Here is a 24,348-nt window from a genome sequence, read left to right as displayed (position 1 = left end):
AAGAATGTCAATAAATGCTTCTTGATATTTGTTTTACAATTCAAAAAATAATACAAAATTATAGCCCTAGATTGCTTCCACTATTCTGGTAGAAATTATGAGATTTACCCTCCGGAAAAGAGAAGCCTCCGGAAACCTCGGGAAGAAGAAATACTGAGCAAATAAGGGGAATAAAAAAAGAAAGTCTGCCTTTGCCTTCAGCTCCCTTTCACATTTGACTCGTTTCACCCTTTGAGAATCCTGTCTGAGGAATCTGAATCGTCCACAAGTAACAAACTGAAAGACACTGACAGTCATGAATTCCCTGACAAAATGTCCTTTACGATGAAACCAAACAGTCCATAAATTCCACTCAGGCACACAGAGACTCTAGTCAGGATTTGTTTTGGGGGGGTTTATGTGTGTTTCTTTGTATGCATTTTCAATATGAAGTGAATATTTAAGGAAATCCTCTAGGATAAAGGACAGAGACCAAAACAAACCAAAAGATAAAAGGATGTTGGCAAAATAGAGACAAGGTAGAGAGGAGAAATTTTCAAAAAATTATTGGTAATATTCTGAGAGATACGGGATAATAAATAATAACACAAAAATAACATGGTGGAAAAAAGAGGCATTTTCAGAGAACAGAGGTTTGGAAGATAAATCTCTCAAAAAGTAGATGAAAAGTAAGAGAAGGAAAATGGGATAAAAAGATTAGAAAATTAATTACTCAGTCCAGGAGGACCAATCTTTAAGAAGTTACAGTTTCAAAGACAAAAGAATAAACAAACAAATATAATAGAAGGAGTACATGGGCAGAAAGAATAGAAATAAAAAAGGAAAGAGAAGGGGACAGAGAACTTTTTTCTCTTTATTTTCCAAGTACCTAGACTTGTAAGACATGAGTTTCCAGACAGAAAAGGCCTATAAATTTCCCAGCAAAATGGATAAGTAAGACCAGGCCCAGTATAAGTCATCACCTCATTCGGGACCACTGAAGACTCACAGGAGATAATAAAAATCCCCCACAAAGAGAAAAACAACACCAGCTTGGATGTAAAGGCAAAGAAATCAGAAAAGAAATGATGTCTCACTATGTATCCTGGAAGTCAGAACATGGAGCCATGTCCTCAAACCCTGGCATATAAATTTTCTTCTAACCTAGAATACTACGTGGCTAAGCAGAAGGGTAGAAAATAAGACATTGCTGGATGTGAGGACATAACCATTCATCTCCTAAATACTCCTTAGCATATAGCTACTGGAAGCGGGGCAGTGAACTGAGGAAACTAATTTAGGATCTAGGAATTGGGGGGTCAGAAAAAAAAACTGAAGGGAATTCCCAGGACAATGGTGACAAATAAACCCAGGATGGTCAGAGAGCAAGGGGTTGAGACTGAAATCATAGGGAGGCTCCAGGCAAAAGGTGGCCAAGAACACATGCTTGACAACATACAGACTATGTTTTCAATATCAAAGGTGAGCATTCTTTTTGACAAAGGGGTGAATATGAGTGATAGGTGTATAGATAACTAAGTAAGCAAGCAAACAAAAACAATAATGTTTAAGTCCAGGTTGGGGGGAAATCTTACACAAAAGGAGATAATAGTGTTTACTAAGTTATGATACTGATACCAATCCAGTCAAAATTAATGATGACACATTAGCAGGATGTTGGGGAAAGAAAGTGTCTGCACCATAGAGAAAGAAATAAATGGAGAGAAAGAGTGGCTGGTGATAGAAGGCAAATCCTCATTTCCATCATGGGAAATCAGTAGATACTTTTCAGTAAGAATCTACTAAATATCCAGTAAGATACCTGTTTTGTTTAGAGAAATGGAGGTGATTCCTAAAAAGAAAGATCTAAAAATACTGAATGCATTTGGTTTGGGGAAGGAGAAATTGAGGCGGCAGGGGGTGGGGGGGGTGGGCATGCCAGGTACTTTTCTCTAAAATTTCTTAAGCTATTAGAATTTTTCATCTCTGTGCTATAACTTTAACACAAATAAGTATCAAATAAAATAAAAATTAGTAGTACTTTTGCTTTCAGCCTGTTGTACAATGCATTAAACAATCTGGTTTCAATCTTGAAAAACAAAAATTGTTACTAGTGGCTTTGGCATGTTCTCTTTGGGCTGGGGGAGTGGTGAAGATTGTTTGGAAGACCAGTCACTTTCTGTTTTTAGCAAGAAAACAGCCATACAGATAGATTGGTTAAGTACCTTCTGTTGGAAGTTTTTAAAACATATCATTTCTGAAATTTTATTGTCTCTTGTAAAGTCCAAAGTCAGACTAAATGTATGCAGACAATTTGATACGCATTAGCATTTTCCAGTTCATTTATCAAAGCTGTTCTAAATGAAGTTAAAAGCACAGCCTACTTTCCAGTGTAAAAGAGATCGTTAGCCTCCAAAGAGTAAATTTAAAAAAGAGAGAGAGAGACAAGCACATACATACACAGAAGAGGAAAGAAAAAGAAAAATGTAAGAAAACTATTTATGCAATAATAGTTTGCTTATATTACTGCCTGTGCCCAGGAAATGAGGAACAGAGTATTTTTAATGTACTTAATTCAAACACCCAATCATCTTCACACTAACTGCAAAAGTGTATTTAGCCTACCATAAAGACCATTCAACTTTTCCTAAGAATCAACTGAGTTTAATATTTTGTTGAATTCTTAGGCAGTTTATTCTTTTTATTTTGGTGTGTTGTTATTTTTACCAAAAAAAAAAAAAAAGGTGTGAATGTTTAGTTACTTGATCCTATTTTCTATCTTCTCCAAAACATGCAGGGCTTCCAAGACTTCCTATTTGTCACGTGTTCCAATGACCCTAAGGAAAAACTGGGAGAGCCTGCTATAGGTGCTTAAATTACAGCTATAGCTGGATTGTGTTTAGGATTTAACATGGTACATGAAAATAGAGAAGACCTTTAAAATAGACTAACGGATTTTTGAATCCAGTAAGATAATTAGAAACTACTTCAGCTAATTTCTTCATTTTATGCATCAGGAATCTTAAGGAACAGAGAAGCTACCAGGTATCTTGCCAAAGAGGCTGGCCAAATTTCACACTCCGAGCAACTGGGTTGGGTCAAACTGTTCAGACATTCCAGAGTCCTTCGTCGAATCAAGTTTGAAGAAAATCTTTCTAAATGAGACAGTGGCCAAGTGAACAGGGTAATTTGCCACGTTGTGGTTAGAGCAATTAACTTTTTCATCCAGGTTTGAGGGTTCTAAGATCTAAGAGCCTCAGGACTTCTTGGATGCATGCTTTTTCAGATGTTTGCTGAGTACCCATGGTGACTACAGTTGCTTTGCAAATATGTTGCTTTCTTTTTAATTCTCAAGATGAAAGGGATCGTACCTGTTGTTCCAGAGGTAAAGATATAAACGTGAGTAGACCTAAGGCTTGAGGCAACATGGTGGCTGCGTGCCACAGGTTTGTCAGATGCCGTCCTCAGTTTTTCTTTGAGTGAAATCACGCCTCGTGGAACAGAATCATTCATTGCCCAAACACTGATACCTTCTGGGATTCTCGGCAGGATTTCTTCTATAGTTCCAAGCAAATCTAAAAACCAAAGGTTTAGGAATAAATAAATAAACCATAAACCTCAAATGATTAACCTGTGTTTTCTTTTCTCTGTTGAAACAGGGATAGAATGTAAATAGAACACGGACTTCCTTTTCATTAGGATAACTATATGATTCTGATTCAACCGGACCAATTGAAAGGGAAATCTGGTTATCACCTGACTTAATACATTCAAATAGGCTAATTCAAATTGAACTTCACAGACACCATTATTCAGATTATGGTTTTTTCCAATATTTAAGTGGAACTCTTTTTATATCCTGCTTTAAATCTACACTCAGGATACTAAACATTTTCCGTGAAATACATCTTAGTGGCTCATTATACCCAAAAAAACCATCTGTCTGTCACTGTTTAATTCTACTATTCTGCAATACATTCAGGAGACTCCCCTGACTCTTCTGGTATCATAAGATCATTATGGTTTAGAGACACTTTTGGAGTCAAAAGTTAAGGAAATTAGAGATGTCCTTTTCTCTGGATCAGGATAATGGAAAGTCGGCTTGGGGTCGCCTGGGTGGCTTAGTCAGTTCAGCATCCGACTTCGGCTCAGGTCGTGACCTCATGGTTCACGAGTTCAAGCGCTGCATCATGGTCACTGCTGTCAGCCTGTCAGTGCCGAGCCTACTCTGGATCCTTTGTTCCCCTTTCTCTCTGCCCCTCTCTTGTTTGCACTCTCCCTCTCAAAAAAATAAATAAAACTTTTTTTTCCTAAAGTGAAAGTCTTTGAAAGCAAAAGGAGGAAATGAATGTCTTCCAGAAAAGGTAGTAAGATCCTCAGTTCCCAGCAAGGTGCAACAATGGCAAGCAAGTAGGAGCAGGTTGATGACAGCAGCACCCTCCATCAGCAGCAATGGAATCCAAGGCTCAGCTAGAACCAAGGTCAGGCGAAAAGGGAGGCAGGGGAGTAGAAAGAAAATCCTGAAACACTGGTGTCTTCAAGCCTGAAGATCTTGAGAGTCTCATAAGACAAAGAATCTGGGTTGCAATAAAGGTTTCAGAAAGGAGAAAGGGACACCTCTCTCAAGAAGCATCTACCGTACAGATCACAACAAAGCAGAGAGAGCCTATGTTACATTAACTTGGGAGACTGAACTAAATCTTCTTAATTTGGTCATTAATGTAGAAGAAAATGTAATCTGCTCATGGGGAGAGGTGGGTAGAGAAAAAGCAAGACAGAAGGTGGGCATGAGTCCCTGAGGAGGAAATACTTATTAAGGTACCCAGCACACTGTAGGATATAAAACAAGGGTGGAGGAGGCATCTTTTTCCTGGAGAGTCTTTGCATAAGCCAGTGAGGAGGCCTTCTTTTTTTTTCCAGGGAAGAGACACAGTTATTTACATATTTTAAACTCTTTTAAAATTTGACACTTCCCTACTTTAATATGGATCTCTAACAGTGAAGTTTGACTTTTACATTCCACAAAGGTGCTCCGATTTTGGTTTGGTATTCCTATAAAGTGTCCTAATTGTCGAAGATATAAGTGATTTCTGAGGGCTACATTATTTATCTTAAAATCTACATTATTGTATTGGAGATATAAAACACTAATACCCCACTAGCCTGTAGAGTTAATACAAGAAATGCCAAAGATTACCAACAACCACCAGAAGCTAGGAAGAGTCAAGGGAAGATTTTTTGCTTAGATCCGTTAGAGGGAACATGGCCCTGCAGACACTTTTATTTTGGACTTCTAGCGCCAGAGATGTGAGGGAATAAATTCCTATTGTTTTAAGCAACCTAGTTTGTGATCTATTACTTCAGCAGCCCCAGGAAATTAATACACCAAGGTCACAAGCTGGTGAACAGAACTGTTATTCTTTTTTTTAAATTAATTAATTAATTAATTAATTAATTTTTAAATTTACATCCAAGTTAGTTAGCATATGGTGCAATGATGATTTCAGGAGTACATTCCTTAGTGCCCCTTACCCATTTAGCCCAACCCCCTCCACAACGTCTCCAGCAACCTTCTGTTTGTTCTCCATATTTAAGTCTCTTATGTTTTGTCCTCCTCCCTGTTTTTATATTATTTTTACTTCCCTTCCTTTATGTTCATCTGTTTTGTACCTTAAATTCCTCATATGAGTGAAGTCATATGATATTTTCTTTCTCTGAGTGACTAATTTCCCTTGTGCGTGTGTGTGTGTGTGTGTGTGTGTGTGTGTGTGTGTGTGTACCACAAATTCTTTATCCATTCATCCGTCCATGGACATTTGGACTCTTTTTATACTTTAGCTATTGTCGATAGCGCCACTATAAACATTGCAGTGCATGTGCCCCTTTGAAACAGCATGCCCGTATCCCTTGGATAAATACCTAGTAGTGCAATTGCTGGGTCATAAGGTAGTTCTATTTTTAATTTTTTGAGGAACCTCCATACTGTTTTCCAGAGAGGCTGCACCAGTTTGCATTCCCACCAACAGTGCAAAAGAGATCCTCTTTCTCATCATCCTCGTCAATATCTGTGTTTGCCTGAGTTGTTAATGTGAGCCATTCTGACAGGTGTGAGGTGGTATCTCATTGTGGTTTTGACTTGTATTTCCCTGATGATGAGTGATGTGGAGCATTTTTTCAAATGTCTGTTAGCCATCTGGATGTCTTCTTTGGAGAAGTGTCTATTCATGTCTTTTTGCTCATTTCTTCACTGAATTATTTGCTTTTTGGGTGTTGAGTTTGCTAAGTTCTTTATAGATTTTGGATACTAACCCTTTACCTAATACATCATTTGCAAATCTCTTCTCCCATTCAGTTGGTGGCCTTTTAGTTTTTCTGATTGTTTCCTTTGCTGTGCAGCATCGTTTTATCTTGATGAGGTCCCAACAGTTCATTTTTGCTTTTGTTTCCCTTGCCTCTGGAGATGTCTTGAGTAAGAAGTTGCTGCAGCCAGGCTCAAAGAGGTTTTTGCCTGCTTTCTCCTCTGTGATTTTGATGGCTTTCTGTCCTTCATTTAGGGCTTTCTGTCTTACATTTAGGTCCATCCATTTTGATTTACTTTTGTGTATGGTGTAAGAAAGGTTCATTTTTCTGCATATGTCCAGTTTTCCCAGCACCATTTGCTGAAGACACTGTCTTTATTCCATTGAATATTCTTTCCTGCTTTGTCAGAGATTAGTTGGCCATATGTTTGTGGGTCCATTTCTGGGTTTCTTATTCTGTTCCATTGATCGGAGCGCCTGTTTTTGTGCCAGTACCATACTGTCTTGGTGATTACAGCTTTGTAACATATCTTCAAGTCCGGAATTGTGATGTCCCCAGCATTGGTTTTCTTTTTCAAGATTGCTTTGGCTATTCAGAGTCTTTTTCAGTTTCATACAAATTTTAGGGTTGTTTGTTCTAGCTCTGTGAAGAATGCTGGTGTTATTTTGATGGGGATTGCACTGAATATGTAGATTGCTTTGGGTAGTATCGACATTTTAACAAAGTTTGTTCTTCCAATCCAGGAGCATGGAATGTTTTTCCATTTCTTTGGGTCTTCAATTTCTTTCATAAGCTTTCTATAGGTTTCAGTGTATAGATTTTTGAACTCTTTGGTTGTGTTTATTCCTAGGTATTTTATATGTTTTTTGGTGCAATTGTAAATGGGATCGATTCCTTGATTTCTCTTTCTTTTGCTTCATTATTGGTGTATAAGAGTGCAACCGATTTCTGTGCATTGATTTTATACCCTGTGACTTTGCTGAATTCATGGATCAGTTCTAGCAGTTTTTGGTGGAATCTTTTGGGTGTTTCATATAGAGTATCATGTCATCTGTGATGAGTGAAAGTTTGACCTCCTCCTGGCTGATTTGGATGCCTTTTATTCCTTTGTGTTGTCTGATTGCTGAGGCTAACACTTCCAATACCATGTTGAGTAACAGTGGTGAGAGGGGACATCCCTGTAGTGTTCCTGACCTTAGGGAGAAAGCTCTCAGCTTTTTCCCAGTGAGGATGATATTGGTTGGTCTTTCATATACAGCTTTTATGATCTTGAGGTATGATCCTTCCATCCATATTTTCTTGAGGGTTTTTATTAAGAAAGGATACTATATTTTGTCAAATGCTTTCTCTGCATCTACTGAGAGGATCATGTGGTTCTTATGCTTTCTTCTCTTGATGTGATGTATCACACTGATTGTTTTGTGGATATTGAAACAGTGCCCTGCATCCCAGATATAAATCCCACTTGGTCGGGGTGAATAATTCTTTTAATGTATTGTTGGATCCAGTTGGCTAGTATCTTGTTGAGGATTTTTGCATCCATGTTCATCAGGGAAATTGGTCTGTAATTCTCCTTTTTAGTGGGGTCTGGTTTTGGAATCAAGGTAATGCTGGCTTCATAGAATGAGTTTGGAAGTTTTCCTTACATTTCTATTTTTTGGAACAGCTTCAATAGAATAGGTGTTAACTCTTCTTTATATGTTTTGTAGAATTCCCCTGGAAAGCCATCCAGCCCTGGACTCTTGTTTTTGGGGAGATTTTTGACTACTAATTAGATTTCTTTGCTGATTATGGGTCTGTTCAAATTTTCTATTTCTTCCTGTTCCAATTTTGGTGGTTTATATGTTTCTAGGAATTTGCCCATTTCTTCCAGATTGCCCTTTTTTATTGGCATATAATTACTCATAATATTCTATTATTGTTTGTATTTCTGCCATGTTGGTTGTGACCTCTCCTCTTTCATTCTTGCTTTTATTGATTTGGGTCCTTTCCTTTCTCTTTTGGATCAAACTGGCTAGGGGTTTAACAATTTTATTAATTCTTTCAAAGAATCAACTCCTGCTTTCATTGATCTGTTCTACTGGTTTTTTGGTTTCGATAACATTGATTTCTGCTCTACTCTTTAGTATTTTCTGTCTTCTGCTGGTTTGGGACTTAATTTGCTCTTCTTTTTCCAGCTCTTTAAGGTGTAATGTTAGGTTGTGTATCTGAGACCTTTCTTCTTTCTTTAGGAAGGCCTGGATTGCTCTTACGACTGCCTTTGCTGCATCCCAGAGGTTTGGGCTGTGGTGTTATCATTTTCATTGGCTTCCATGTACTTTTTCATTTCCTCTTTAACTTCTTGGTTAGCCCATTCATTCTTTAGTAGGATGTTCTTTAGTCTCCAAGTATTTGTTACCCTTCCAAATTTTTTTCTTGTGGTTGATTTCGAGTTTCATAACATTGTGGTCTGAAAATATGCACAGTATGATCTCAATTCTTTTGTATTTGTTGAGGGCTGATATGTGTCCCAGTATTTGATCTATTTTGGAGAACGTACCATGCACACTGGAGAAGACTGTATATTCTGCTGCTTTAGGATGGCATGTTCTGAATATATCTGTTAAGTCCATCTGGTCCAGTGTGTCATTCAAACCCATTGTTTCCTTGTTGATTTTCTGTTTAGATGATCTGTCCTTTGTTGCTAGTGGGGTGTTGAATTCCTGTACTATTATGGTATTATCATCAATGAGTTTCTTTATGATTGTGATTAACTGATTTATATATTTGGGTGCTATCATGTTTGGAGCATAAATGTTCACAATTGTTAGGTCTTCTTGGTGGATAGACCCCTTAATTATGATAGAATGCCCTTCTTCATCTCTTGTTACAGTCTTTATTTTAAAATCTAGATTGTCTAAGTTTGGCTACTCTGGCTTTCTTTTGGCGACAATTAGCATGATAGATGGTTCTCCACCCCTTTACTTTCAATATGAAGGTGTCTTTAGGTCTAAAATGGGTCTCTTGTAAAAAGCATAAAGATGGATCTTGTTTTCTTATCTGTTACCCTATGTCTTTTGATTGGAGCATTTAGTCCACTGACCTCTAGAGTGGGTACTGAAGATATGAATTTATTGCCATTATGTTGCCTTTAGAGTTGGAGTTACTGGTGGTGTTCTCTGGTCCTTTCTAGCCCTTGTTGCTTTTGGTCTTGTTTTGTTCTTTTTCTTTTTTCTTTTCTCCCCTCAGAGAGTCCCCCTTAAAATTTCTTGGAGGGCTGGTTTTGTATCATGAACTCCTTTAAGTTTTGTTTGTCTGGGAAGCTTTTTATCTCTCCTTATATTTTGAATGGCAGCCTTGCTGTATAAAGAATTCTTGGCTGCATATTTTTCTGATTCAGTTCATTGAATATATCCTGCCACTCCTTTCTGGCCTGCAAAGTTTCTGTGGATTGGTCCGCTTCAAAGTCTTATGGACTTTTTTTTTCCCTTCCTGCTTTCAAGATTCTTTCCTTGCCTTAGTGTTTTGTGAATTTGACTATAATATGCCTGTTGATGGTCAGTTTTTGTTGAATCTAATGGGTGTTCTCTGTGCTTCCTGGATTTTGATGTCTGTGTCTTCCCCCAGGTTAGGAAAGTTTTCTGCTATGATTTGCTCACATAAATGTTCTACCCCTTTTTCTCTCTCTTCATCTTCTGGGACCCCTATGATTCTGATGTTATTCCTTTTTAATGAGTGACTCAGTTCTTCAATTCTTATATCATGCTCTTTTGCCTTAGTCTCCATCTTTTTTTCTGCTTCATTATTCTCAATAAGTTTGTCCTCTATATCACTGATTTGATGCTCTGCTTCCTCCATCCTTGCCACTGTGGCATCCATTAGAGATTGCTGCTCAGTTACAGAATTTTTTATTTCATCCTGACTAGCTTTTACTTCTTTCATTTCTGCAGAAAGGGATTCTAATCTATTTTCAACCACAGCGAGTATTCTTATTATCATGATTCTAAATTCTGGTTCAGACATCTTGCTTGTATCTGTGTTAAGTCCCTGGCTTTCATTGCTTCCTGTTCTTTCTTTTTGGGTTTAATTCCTTCATTTCATCATTTTAAAGGAAGAAAATAAATTAATAAAGTAAAAAAAAATTAAAAAATTAAAAACAACATGGGAGTGCAAGCTGGTGCAGTCACTGTGGAAAACAGTATGAAGCTTACTCAAAAAACTAAAAATAGAACTACCCTATGACCCAGAAATTGCACTACTAGGTATTTATCCAAGGGATACAGGTGTGCTGTTTTGAAGGGACACAGGCACCCCCACGTTTATAGCAGCACTATCAACAATAGCCAAAGTATGGAAAGAGCCCAAATGTCCATTGATGGATGAATGGATAAAGAAGTTACAGTGTGTGTGTATACACACACACACACACACACACACACACACACACATACATACAATGGAGTATTTCTTGGCAATCAAAAAGAATGAAATCTTGCCATTTACAACTATGTGAATGGAGGAACTGGAGGGTATTATGCTAAGTGAAATTTGTCAGTCAGAGAAAGACAAATATCATATGACTTCACTCATATGAGGATTTTAAGAGACGAAAGAGATGAACGTAAGGGTAGGGAAGTAAAAATAATATAAAAACAGGTTGGAGGACAAAACATAAGAAACTCATAAATATAGAGAACAAACAGAGGGTTACAGGACAGACTGTAGAGGGGGCAGTGGGCTAAATGGGTAAGGGGCATTAAGGAATCTACTCCTGAAATCAGTGTTGCACTATATGCTAACTAATTTGGATGTAAATTTAAAAAGATAAATAAATAAAATTAAAAATTAAAAAAAATTGAAAAAATTTAAATAAATGCCTATAAAAAAATTTAAAACATAAAAAAATCAAATAAGGGTTGCTAGATCCTAGGTGTGTTTTGGTCTGGTTGTTGAAAGAAGGTTGACAGATTAGAGAAAAAAGGAAAAGATAAGAAAAGAAAAAAAAGGAAAATATTTTTAAATTAGAAAAAATAAATACAATAAAGTAGAATAAAATGAAATGATGAAAGTCTAAAGAGAATTTTAAAAATTTACAAAAAAGTAAAAAATACAGTAGAAAAAATTAAAGAAAAATATTTTTAATAAAAATGGAAAATAAAAATAAAAATTTTCCCTTTCTGTATTCAAGAATAAGAAAAGAAAAAAAAATTGGATAGATGGATCAGGGAACAGAATGAAATACGATTGAAATTACATCTGGTCTCCCCTAGAAGTCAAACTATGAAGCACCTTATAGTCCGTAAACTAAGCAGGCAGAGAGACTTGTGGTGTTCCTCAAGAGCATGGTTAGCCCATTTGGGAGGGGCTTAGTGTCATGGTTCCATTCTCCACTAGATGGCACTGCTTAGCTTACCGGGGTGGATTGTTGTGGTGCTTGTAGGCATGTATGCACATGCTCAGGTGAAATTGGCATACCCAGCTACCCAGTCTCTAGTTTTAGAACTCTGTGCTCTTTCCTACTGGCAATCTACACCCCTCCTTGTCTCTGGCTTCTGTCCACTCCCTGCTTCTCCACTTTCTGTGACCAACCCATCAGGCTGACAGGTGGCACTTCCTTTCTGAGTTTTATCTCAGATGGGGCTGTGTTTCCCACACCCCTCACTTCTGAGGGACTGTGGCTTTGACCCACTCAGACCCTCTGGGGAGGGTCTCACTGACCAATGGCTGGGTGCTGGCCCGCCCCCAGGAACATCAGCAGGACCATGCTGCTGCCAATGACCAGAGACTGCTGCTCGGTGCCAGGCTGCCCCCAAAAAGTTTGTGCGATCATGTAGCAGCAGCATGTCAAGGATTATGGTTAAATCACAACACACATCTGGCACCAGGCCTCACCCTTAATGTCCTTGTTTCAACACCAGTGAATGTTGTGTTCTCTGGGTTCTCCTTTGCCTGTGGAGAGGCCACACAGCCTCTACCAAATATCCTCGCAGCAAAGGAACCGCCACTCCCCATGTGACCTGAGGGCCTCCTGGACCTTGCTGTCTGCTCCTGGGGATTTGCCTTTCCCACCAGAGCACTGCCAGGCATTGATCTGCGGAGTTTTCAGACTCTGCACATCCCCTGTTTATAGAGTCTTAATGGAATTTAAACCCTCTCCTTTCTCCTTTTTCCCTTTTTTGTTCCGTCCCTTGTGGCTGTTTGCACTCTTCCACTTTCTCTTCCGCTACTTTGGGAGGGGGGTGCTCTTCCCATATTCTCCCTGCCATCTTCATCCTCTCTCTGCAAGCAAAAACAGCTCCCTGCCCTCTGTGGTTTCTCTCTCCCCCATTGCACCTCTCTGTGCTGTGTACCTGCTGAGTTCTATGGTTCAGGTGGTGCAGACTATTGTGTTAATACTCAAATCAGTTTTCTAGGTGTGCAGGATGGTTATTGTTGATCTGGCTGTATTTCATGGATAAGACACAAAAAAAACTTCTATGCTGTTCCACCATCCTGGCCCCTCCTCCAGAATTGTTATTCTAACCTGTGTTTGATGATCTCTTCAAACCTGTGTTTGATGATACACTACCTCATAAAAAAATCAATTATAAAAAATAATATTAGGGGCACTGTGTGGCTCAGTAGGTTGAACGTCTAACACTTGACTACAGCTCAGATCATGATCTCACAGTTTATGAGATTCGGCCCCACTTTGGGCTTTGCACTGAGCATGGAACCTGCTTGGGATTCACCCTCTCTTGCTCTCTCTGCCCCTCTCACCCCCAAATAAATAAACATTAAAAAACATTAAATATTAAATATACCCTGGTCAGAATGTTCAAGTACATATAGATATGAACATTTCCATCCAAACAACTATATTTTTTTCTAAACTTTTAACAAAATTTTAAAAATAATTACAAGATATATTTGAAGCTGAATATATTTAAAGCAGAGTGCTGCATTAAACACCTTTTTTGAAATGTAAATCAGAATCTGATTACCTCAAAAAGCCATCTGTCAGCCACTACTTAATTCTACTATAATTCAATACATTTGGGAAAAAACTCATGAGTTAGTTCCTCAAAATCTATCATTCAGATTGATCGCAAAGAAACAGCAAGAGAAATATGTCAAATGGGACCAGGTTTTTCACAAGTAAAACCTGCAATAAAACTAGGGAAACACAGAAAATCATAAGGAGTTCATATGTAGAACGTAGGGAGGAAAACTGGGACTTGAACTTTTCTGAATTAATTTCTATTCCTATAGCGAATCCAAAGAAAATAAACTGTAAGAGTCCAGAGTTCCACTGAGCATATACAGCATGCTGCAGGTTGCTTTGGTAAGAAGAAATGAAAAATCACAAGGAATGCTGGCTGGTGCGGGGGGGGGGGGGGGGGGGGGGGGACAAGCCATAAATAAGTGAAAAAAATAGGACAAACAAATCATCTAGACTTTCTATTTTCTTTTACTTTTATTTTAATGACTCTTTCTCACATTTTGAACATATAAGTACAAGTCTCTTAAGTGACTCATTTCATTATCTTAATTTCAAATCGCTCACAGGGAATTGTAAATTAACAGCATAAACTTTTATATGTTCATAATGGTTTGTATGTCTAAATAGGAAAAATAAGTACAAAGAAAGTTAGAGGATGATACATTCTGGCCCCAAATCTTTGTTGGAATTGTAGAGGCTAAAGAAACACTCAGGGGCATCTGACTGGCTCAGCTGGCTAAATGATCGACTCTTGATTTCAGCTCAGGTCATGATCTCACGGTTCATGGGTTCCAGCCCAGACTCAGGCTTCATGCTGCCAGTGCAGAGCCTGCTTAGGGTTCTCTCTCTTCTTCTTTCTCTGCCCCTCCCCTGCTCGCTCTCTCTCAAAATAAATAAGTAGACTTTAAATACATATATATGTATTTTAATATAGATTAATATTTACTAATATTAATATATATACTTATTTAATATATTTTTAAAATATATGTATATAAATATATATTATAAAATATATATATAATAAAAAACACTCAATGTTGTCAAAGAGTCATGATTTTTACAAGAAAAAGGAAGTGAGTAGATTCCTAAGAATTAGAGGAAATACAATTTCATTTCCTTCATATGTTAACATTAAACTGACTTAGCTGAAACATTTAGAATTCCACAGAACTTTCATCACACAAATTATTTCTTCAGTATTAGTAGGAAATGTGGGTGAGGATAGTGAAAACTGAAATAAAAATTTAAAACGTCTTGCAGAAGATAAAATATTATTTTATTTATCACGGCCAATTTATGTTAACAAAATGAAAAGTTTCAGTGTAATTTTGAAAGTAAATTCTAAACATTAAGTCCTGACAGAAAAGAGCATTTGTTCAAATGCCTCAAGGAAATTTGCCTGTGTTTTTCATGAAGATTTACTCTTTAGTGAAGTGTGCTACCACTGAAACCCAGAGAACTGTAAACATCTCAAGGTAATGATGTGGACCCTAATCCATACTTGAGCGGACTGTGCCTGGCACACACACGGGAGTTACTGGACAGAGATGTGCTTACGGAACTGAGCTCTGCCCATGGGATCCACTGTGGATGCAGGGTTTGACGGAAAACTACCATAAGTGAGACAGCTGAACATTCTGTGACCTTTAATTAAGTCAACATTATAGGACAAGGCTGAAATGGAGAAGACTTTCAAAGCAATAGGTTCTTTTAAGAAACACTTATTATTGGAGCACATGGGTGGCTCGGTTGGTTAAGCATCTGACTCTTGACTCTTTCAGCTCAGGTCATGATCTCATGATTCATGAGTTCAAATCCTGGTTGTGATTTCACAGTTCAAGCCCCTGTCATGACCTCACGGCTCGTGAGTTTCAGCCCCATGTCAGGACCTGAGCTGACAGCTTGGAGTCTGCTTGGGATTTTCTCTCTCTCCCTGTCTCTCTGCCTTTCCCCTGCTTGTATGCATGCATTCTCTCTCTCTCTCTCTCAAGAGAAAAAAATAAACTTAAAAAAACACACATTATGTCTCAAGCACGCAAGGCATTTCATTAGGTGGTGTTGCAAGCATAAAAACAGGTAAGTTGTGATCTCTGCTTATGATCATGTAGCACTTTTTGCACCAATGAAGTTGTTTCTCCATCAAGTCTCTTATTCCTATTTCTGATAGTACAAATGCAATTAGTAAAACTTAATATATCACTCTACTATGCCATTAACACGAATTAGGTTATTAAAAGGCTTGCAAAGGAAGAGCTTGTGGCTCTTAATATACTTGAATTCTTAGGTAAGAAGAAAACTTACATGAAATTCAACTACAAACGTTTAGACTGAGCTTTTCACACTCCAAAGCAATAATCACACAGAATCCAAAGTGGAATTATAGACCTCACTTCATGCTTTAACTACCATCCTACTACTTAGGGCAGCTTTTCAGCAGCTTAGAACAGGTTTTTCATAGAAAACATGGGCAGACTCTGGTTTCTAAGAAAGTTGACATTTAGTTGATATCCTAATGAATATTAGTTTATTAATTATCATAATAACCCTAGGAAGGGCACAGAAGCACAAGACTTTCAATTGTGATAACATATTCTTCCCTGAAACGATTTTATTAGCTGCCCTGAATATATGCACATGAGTTTGTAAGGGGGTTTATGTGTTTTCACTCTTGGCCATCCCCACCCATTTTGAGGAAGAGACATCATATTCCTTATGGGCAAAATTGTGCAAAAAAAGAAAAAGTAGAACACTTCATTTGACTTTGTTTCTAGCACATCTCCTATTGCCAATGAAAAATTATTACTCAAGTGGGACCACAACGCCACAATATATTTGGCTTACTATTTTTCAATGACAAAGTAGTATAAACCAGTAAATGCATAGAAAAGCTCTCTAGACACAGACTAAACAGTAGGTAGAGGATAAAGTGGTAAAAGGCAATTACAAGGTGGTATTTCTACAAGTTTCGGACCCCATCAGAGTTCTTTTCCACATTCCTCTTTGGTTATAAATGGAAGTATCCTCTTTTTCTCAGCCACAGAAGAGCTAACCCATTTGGCTGCTAATTTGTGCCTGACACTCTTCCAGCCCCAGCTGCTGATGACGGGGAAGTGGACATGTTTGCAATGCTACTGGGGAGGACACAATAGATACTTAAAACCAGTTCACATGGGCCGTGTGCCATGTGCCTGGAACTCCCTCCTGTCAGCCCTCTCCCCAACAACGACAGAGACTCCTACTTCGTATACATGTCTCTGCTCCTCTGCAATTAAAATTAATTATAGCAACCATTTAATGGAGAGATACTATGGTCCAGTGACTCTGTTGCGTTCTTTCCATTTAATTCACACAAGACCCAGTGATACTCATTGATCATCTGCTATGTGTTGGCAGTCAGTTAATGGCAGAGCTAGGATCCAAGCCCAAGTTTTCCTGGCTCCAAGATGTATACTTCTCCCATTTTACCCTGCCACTTCGCTAAGCAGTCATGATGTCCTTTTAAGTAGTTTTTGCTCCTGCCAGTATTCAAACATCATCCCCTTACAGTAAACACGTGTTCAGCAGACAGTGTAAATAAGAACCCCATTGAGTGTCCCCATGATTAGAAAAGAAAGAGAACTACAAATGTATCAGGACTTAGAACACTGTCTTTTTTAGTTAATGAATCATGAAGCCACTGAACCTTCCTATTGAAGTGAGCAATTTTCTTTTGGAATGGAGGTAATCTTTGACGGAGCCGAGTCTAAAATGGAAAAGAAAAATGCAGAACAGCCAGTCATTCCACTAAACATTAGCAAAAATATTAAAATGCCCCCCAAATTAAAACCAATATATGTGAAGATAATTATGGCACATGGATTAAATGATAAAAGTGTACATGAGCCATGTATCTTATCTGAATATGCATTCCTTTCTATACAACTTAAAAGGACTTTGTTTTTCTCCTAACTCTTCCTCTTGGTCTTTAAAAAGCAGTTATCTTTATGGCTGATACTCATTGGGAGAATTACAAAGGCTTGATGACTGGAACAGTCTGAATGAGATGGTTCATGAAAACTAATGAGGCAAACCTGCATGTTACTTTAAGTTTATAGTACTGTTTCTTGGGAACAGGAACACAAAACCCTTCCAAACATGTTGAAACACAAAATACTATTGAATCTAAAGTAAGAGTTCAGCGTAATATTAATATGTATTTTTTAGCTATCCACTGATAATAATTTGTGTATATTCAGAAGGCAGAGAGTACAAAACACACACATGCAAGTAAATCTGAAAACTTGGGGATGCCTAGTGCGTCTAAAAGACTTCGTACTTTTGGGAAGTCATGATCCTAACACTTAGCAACATTAATATAAAATAAAACAACAAAGAAATTCCACGGATATATCTACTGTCAAAATCAGTTACCAGATGAACAGCAGAGGGACAGTTTATTAGCAAAACTATGCAAGTAAACAAAAAGGTATTGAGTGTATATATGTACTTTGGAGTTTTTCATTAGTTCATTCATTCATTCATTCATCCATCCATCTAGACAATAAATATTTGTTGAGCATCTCCTTTGTGCTAAGTTCAGGGAATTTAGTGGTGAACCAAACCAACTTCCTTGGCTCAAAGAGCTTACATCCCCATTCTGTCTAGTCCCCAGAGAGACACAAATAGCAACTAGAACTTTACCACTCCATTGGGTGGCTGTGAATAGCCAGAGTATATGAGAGGCAGGACGGTTTAGTGGAAAAGGTACTGAAAGAAAGTAAGTGGATAGATGAAAGGTGAGAGAGAAGGAAGGGAAAGGGGGAAGGGTGGGGTGGGGGGTGGGGGATGGAGAACAGAAAAGAAAGGAAAAGATGGAGATGAGGGAATGAACAGGAGCACGAGGACAAGGACAAAGGTGTACCCAGCAGGCTTTTGCATCAGAAAATGCAGGCTCTAGGCATATGCTTCTTCTACATATGTGAGCTTCAGGGAACAGCTTGCCCTCTCTAACCTATGCTTTCCTGATCTTTAGAACAAGACTACTATGGCTGTGGTGAGAATCACATAAGATATACATATAAAAACAATTTGTAATTTATTAAGTACTTTAGAAAAGGAAGAGATTATTTATTATTATTATTAGTAGTAGTAGTAAATAGGTCAAAGAATATAATTACACAGACTTTTTAAAGTGATATACAAGCATCCCAACATTTTCCTATTTATTCTAAGCAAAGAGAAAAGCATATAGACATAGACAATCATCTTGGCAACAGCCACTATTACTAATATCAAAGTTGAGATATTGTGAGGAAAGGACTAGGTTTAATCTAAGCCTATTTTTCAGTAAGCACTGACATTTTCCAGGGAAATCTGAAATGCCATTTGACACTTCTTCAAAACTACAGAGTACACACAGGAAACTTCCTAGTAAGTATTTTTGAAACTTTATACTGTGAGAGAATGAAATACAAGTTTTAAAACCATTTAAATTGCTTCTAGCTATCTGTGTATGAACTACCTGGTGTTTTACTATTGGCAACTTTTATTTTACTATTTTTATATAACTGGAATGCGTATTTTTTCCTAGTAGTATCACCAGGGGACTGACAGCCTCAGAAACAATTAGGCTCTACAGTCCAGCACTGTCTTATATAGGAGACCAGGTTGGGAACATCTGCTCTTAAACCTGAGTTGTGTCAACCTGGACACCCTCAATCAATTTCTTCCCTTCGATTTCCAATATATAACTCTGTACCTGCCTCTCGGAGTCACTGGGAATATCTTTTACATAGTCAGCCTTGAGTAAAAGGCAACTGTTAACATTTTTGTTACTGCCACTAACAATTTGCCTGGTAGATTAGTTGCTATCTTCTCCCTTTGACTTGTTCAGGGACACAGAATTATAAGACATTATCTGGCCTACCTGTAAAACCTGTTTGAAATCGATTCTAGATAACTTCTGGAAAATAAAATGTTGTTAAAACATACCAAAGTAAGGTGTTTGGGGTCCTATGCCAAACCGCGTACTAGCCTTTCTTATAGCTAACACCTGATTAGATGGTAGCAGCAAAATCCAAACAAGTTTCCTTATTAAAGGCCTCAGATGACTTAATAATGATAATAGTAACAATTATTTCAATTCACTAAGGCTTCAGTTGGCACATACCAGGCATTCAGCTAGCCACTTTACATAAGGTCTATCATTTAATCTCAGAATTACACTGTGAAATAGATGGTATTGTCACCATTTGCAAGTAAGTAAAACGAGAGGGAGCACAGCAGATCATCTTATCCTTAATGTCTGGCTTATCTCCATCTCAACCATCTGATTGTTCTTTCCACCTCAATACAGTTTCCCTGGGGATATAATGGTTTAATGGTACATCTCCATCAGAAACATTCCATGAGATTCTAAGAGCTCTAACATTTAAGGCTCTAAAAACCGTATGTATATGTTTAACTCAAGATGCCAAGAATACCGAATTTCTTGTATTTCAGGCTAAGAGCTTCAAATATAGAAAGGTGCTTGTGATATAAGCCACATCTTAACAACAACAAAAAAAATCTAGTAATTAAATGAAACGGAACTGTCCCATAGCCGAAAAACTTATGTACTTTATATATTTTAAAGATATGCTGAAAAGAACTGTTAAAAAGATTTAAGGTTGATTTCCCCACCTATCTACTCCTAAGCAAATTGACTGCTGTCGGCTTAAAAGTCCAGCATCTCAAATAGGCTTTTATATACCAAAACTTACTGTTGGTGTTAAAAACAAGGAAACAATGCAATTAAGTTACTGGCAAGGAAAGCAAAACTCTGGCACAAGTAACACTGCAAAATTAATTGGTCCTAATTAGGCAGTCACTCAGCAAAGAGCAAAGTTGGAATGTCTATGTTGAAAGGTAACAAGCCCTATACATTTTGAGAGGAATCCCTCAGGAGACTGGCTGTAGGATGTTTCTCAGGTTGGCTTTAAAAATATGGCTACAGAAACCTTTTCAGGGACACTCTGGCCCTCTTCCTTTGCTCTTGTCAAAGGAATTTATGGCTTTATCAAATTTCAGCACAATTTAATTTTGATTTGTTCTAGAAACTGTGACCTAAATTGGATTTAGTGATCTAATTGGATTGAGCAATAATAGGGGCAATGGAATAAAATGTTAAAATATATCTAAAGAAGAACTATGATATTTTTTTTTCTGCTTCATTCACATTCATTCACACTTGCCCCATTCACCATGATATCAAAATTCTGTATGACTTATTTATCCTGCTTATGGTCACAGTTCAGAGAAAGTTCATCACGCTAGTTAAACTTGAACAAATGAGCAACAAATGAACAAAAAATATACAGGAGAGACTATGCAGCTTCTCCACTCCTTTAGATTAAACAAGACAAAATCAATGCTTGAGAGTAAACATTTTGCTACTTTATCAGGTCCTAAGTTGAGCTGGAAGGACAATGGGAGGAAGGAGAAATCAAAGTCTTGAGTAACCTTTGTACTATATATCGCCTAACCCATTATTGTGTGATGTGCAATAATGATACAAGAAAGGTTACTAGTGAAGTTCTACACCTTCAAGATCACTTACATATCAATGTAGATAATTTTTCCAGACTGCTCTGTGAATCTAAAAACTCTGCATGAGTTGTCAGTATGTATCTATTCATCTAAAATACTTAAATACTTTAGCTAAGCTCCTTGCCATGGAGCCTCTTCATCCTCTACTTCCCTGGCTTCATGCAAGAAGAATATACATAAACCCGTTACATTATACCAAGTAAGTATCACTTGTCATACTTCAATTCCACTTGGTGGTGCAACTCAACTTCCCAGGTTGTTAATGAGGTATTCAACCAAAAACTTTTCTTTGCAGTTCTGTGTCAGTATGTGTATCCAAAGCCTAACCCAAGGGAGGAGGGAGACAAGACTAGAACATAATGGAAGCGAAGAAAAAAAATGCAGAGATGGGGGAGAGCAAGAAGCCTAGACTCCTCCAAGAGCCCGCCCACTGGCTGGCAGATGGGAGCCTAACCTTGCTATGCAAGTCCCAGCTTGCAGGGATGGCAAAATAAGAGCAGACATGAAGATAAGAATTCATGCAACTCACATTAATGTGCTCTTCAAATGTAGTCAACCTTCATATTGTTACTGTTAGAGGTAGGTAGGTATTCCACAATGAAATGAAAGTAACTTTCCTACTCATCAAATAATCTTGTCAGATCTGACAAAACTAGACCTTACCGAATTCTATCTCTCTGTGTTCTTGCATTCATGGAAGATACCAATAACCGTAAAACTGCCCCTCTTTCAAAATAGTAAGAAGCAGAGATTTCAGAAAAGTTTTCTGAACCTTTCCTGGTGGTTACTAACCTAGAAAAGGGTAAGTGATTGAAAGAGAACAGGGGATATTAAACCAGCAGTCACAGAACTGTAAAACTATTTTGTAGCCATACTATGCACACTTCATCACACACCCGAAGTATTAGTTGTGAAGTGTTGTAACCAACAGGGGCCAGGGAGCGATGACAGGCAGGGTTGCCTTTTGCCCATGGAGACCTCACCCGGACGGGCTTTTTACCTGCACCCACCACGAGGGCCCTGGGCTCACAGCTGCGGATGCAATGCAGAAGGGAGTTGGAGACAATGTTGGAATTGAGGAAGGCCACCACGCAGCCCAGCTTGGCCAGGCCGAACCACACATGGACGAAGTCAGGCTCGTTGCTCATCAGCAGAGCCACGGTGTCCCCCCTTTTCAGCGTGGAATGGTTCAGGAACACGTGAGCCACTCTGCTACTCCTTTTGTCCACATCCTGGTAAGTGTAGATGTCTCCCTCATAGATGATGAAAGGTTTCTGGGGCTGCTTCTTGGCAAGACTCAGGAATTTATCCAGGACAGTGAACAGCTCCCCTTTCAGCACGTACATCTCCAGCCGAATTCCATAGCGTACCACCTTCAGCAGGTACCAGAAGTCATCCCAGAAATAAGGGAACACCAGTTTCTGCACGAAATGCAGGAAGCCTATTCCAGCCGCTAGTCCTGTTAACCATGGCAGGAGCATGGGGGCAACCGGAACAGAGAGCAGCTTGTGATCCCAGCCCTTTTCAAATGCAGCTTTCCGCAGAGACCACGGCTACTCAGAGCTGAGGGCTGGCACCTGCAGCTTGAGTCAGCCTTTCTGGGAGGAAGAGGGTGATCTTGAGAAACAGAACCAGAAGTGTGCACGGAAGAAATCGCCCCGAGGGATGCCGGGGATAAGGCTTAGGTCATCACCTATCAGGGGCCTCTCAATCTAGGAGTCCAATTCGCAAGCCCCGACGGCTGTCCGCGCCCTGCGGGGTTCTCTGGCCCTCTCAGCCCTCTCGCTGCAGGCTGGCTCAACCCCTGACGGCTTTGCGGCCCTGAGCCAACCCCACCACCCTCAGGAGAACTATGTCCAGGAGCAGACGTTCTTCTGCTGGGTGTGGGCTTTCGGGCGGCTGCAACTTGGACGCTGAATTCGAGCCTGGAGAAGCTGGAGTTGGCGAGGGCTGACAAGCGCAGCCGCTGCGGGTCTTAACCCGCCAGAAACCTCGCAGGGTCTCAGGGCCACGCCTCTGCCGGGGATGCCCCCAAGTCAGGTGGGATCCAGGCCCGAGCCCCGCCCCTGCTCCGCCCCGCGCCCCCACCCCGCGTCCAGGAGCTCCCCCCTCCCCTCTGGGGGTACGGACACACTGGGTCCCCGCGAACTGCTCCGGGTGGCCACCATCTCCCCTCCTGGTGCTCTTGGGCTGGTGTATCTCTGCTCGGAACCGCGGCCGTGTCGTCCGCCTGCAGCCGGTCTCCAGGCTCCCGGCCAACCCCTGCTCGGGGCGCCGCCGCTGGGACGGCTCGGGCTCCGTCGCCGCCTCCTCTCTGGGCGCGCGTCCCGCCGCCCCGGAGAGTGTGCCGCTCGACCTGGGCCCGGGCCTCTGGCCGGGAAAGGACGGTCCCCGAATGCAGGGAAAGCCGGGGATCCTGGAAGTCGTGGCTAGAGTCAAGGGCAACCAGGCTGCTGGAATTGGGTCGAGAGAGTTCATTCACTAAACAGTAAGACCTAAAATCGCTGGAGAGGCGATTGGAAGAATTAAAAAAAAACAAAAAGTCCCGACAGAAAGAGCGAAAACGACAAAAAAAAAAAAAAAATTATGAATTGGTCAGATCAAGGAATATTTGAACTCTTTCTTCAGAAAACACAAAATTGGGTTGTTCTACAAAAAGTACTTTTGAAAACTTAAAGTTTGGTATTGACATGTATGTTGAAATTCTATCCTTACAGTGCCTAGTCATTGCTCTTTACAAAATGTTCCAAAATTACTGATTGATGTGGAAACTTAAGTCCATATCTACATCCATATTTCTTTTTAGGTGAAAAATACTATTCTCTGTCCTTAACAATAACTGTTTTTTAAATCCCCCATTTAGATCGGGAACTTGAACTAAGAATTCCCAAAATGGGAGAGGAGATGGTGAAGAAACAAGTAATTGCAAAGAATTATAAAATTTTCTGCAATGATGAAATTTTAACTGAAGGTAAAAAACTGAGGGGCATTTAGTTACACTTTTTTTTTTTCTTGCAGACACCATCATCCCAGGCCCCTGCTTTTAAGGAGTGTGAAATAAATGGTTAATTGTACATAATGAAACCATTAAGCATTGCCTCACATTTCCCTCCTTCTTCTCTTATGTTCTGCAGCTGGGTTCTAGCTAACCTCAGATTTCCTAATAAAGAAAAACCTGGTAACTCCAAGGCCGACTCTGGTTTATCAATCTGAAAATGATTACTTTGAAATCACAGCGAAGAGCCCAGGAGAAAGACAGGCTCTTTGATCTGTTTTGCGCAGATGAAGAAATGCTTTCTCAGTTTATTAAGAAGGGATGGTCTTTTCAATTCAAAAACATCTTTTCAGTTAAAAAAAAAGTGTTAGTATCAAGCAGTTTACAACTTGAAAAGTCAGTTTATGACTTGAAAAGTCAGTTTATGACTTGAAAAGCACCTTTGAAATTGGATCCTTTTCTCTCCTAGCTGTAATCTGATTCAGTCACCTGGAAAAACAACTTTCAAAGCAGATCCAGGAAGACTATGGGAAAGCAGACCATG

At 39.2% G+C, this 24,348-nt stretch overlaps 1 protein-coding gene across 1 annotated transcript in view; it reads right to left on the bottom strand.

Annotated features, from left to right (window-relative positions):
- SLC27A6 (solute carrier family 27 member 6) overlaps positions 1–22,806 on the bottom strand; it is a 74,890-nt gene extending 52,084 nt beyond the window's left edge. The window contains exons 1-2 of the mRNA XM_027076777.2: positions 21,810–22,806; positions 3,351–3,554 (exon numbers count right to left, since the gene is read on the bottom strand). Coding sequence (XP_026932578.1) covers positions 3,351–3,554; positions 21,810–22,290 — 685 coding nt within the window. The 5' untranslated portion in view covers positions 22,291–22,806. The remainder of the gene's footprint in view (positions 1–3,350; positions 3,555–21,809) is intronic.
- Positions 22,807–24,348: the final 1,542 nt, after the last annotated feature.

This window comes from Acinonyx jubatus, chromosome A1, assembly GCF_027475565.1.
Source record: "Acinonyx jubatus isolate Ajub_Pintada_27869175 chromosome A1, VMU_Ajub_asm_v1.0, whole genome shotgun sequence".
In the NCBI taxonomy this organism is placed as follows: domain Eukaryota; kingdom Metazoa; phylum Chordata; class Mammalia; order Carnivora; family Felidae; genus Acinonyx; species Acinonyx jubatus.
Note: the sequence above shows the minus strand (reverse complement) of the source record. Positions and strands in the feature narration are given on the sequence as shown.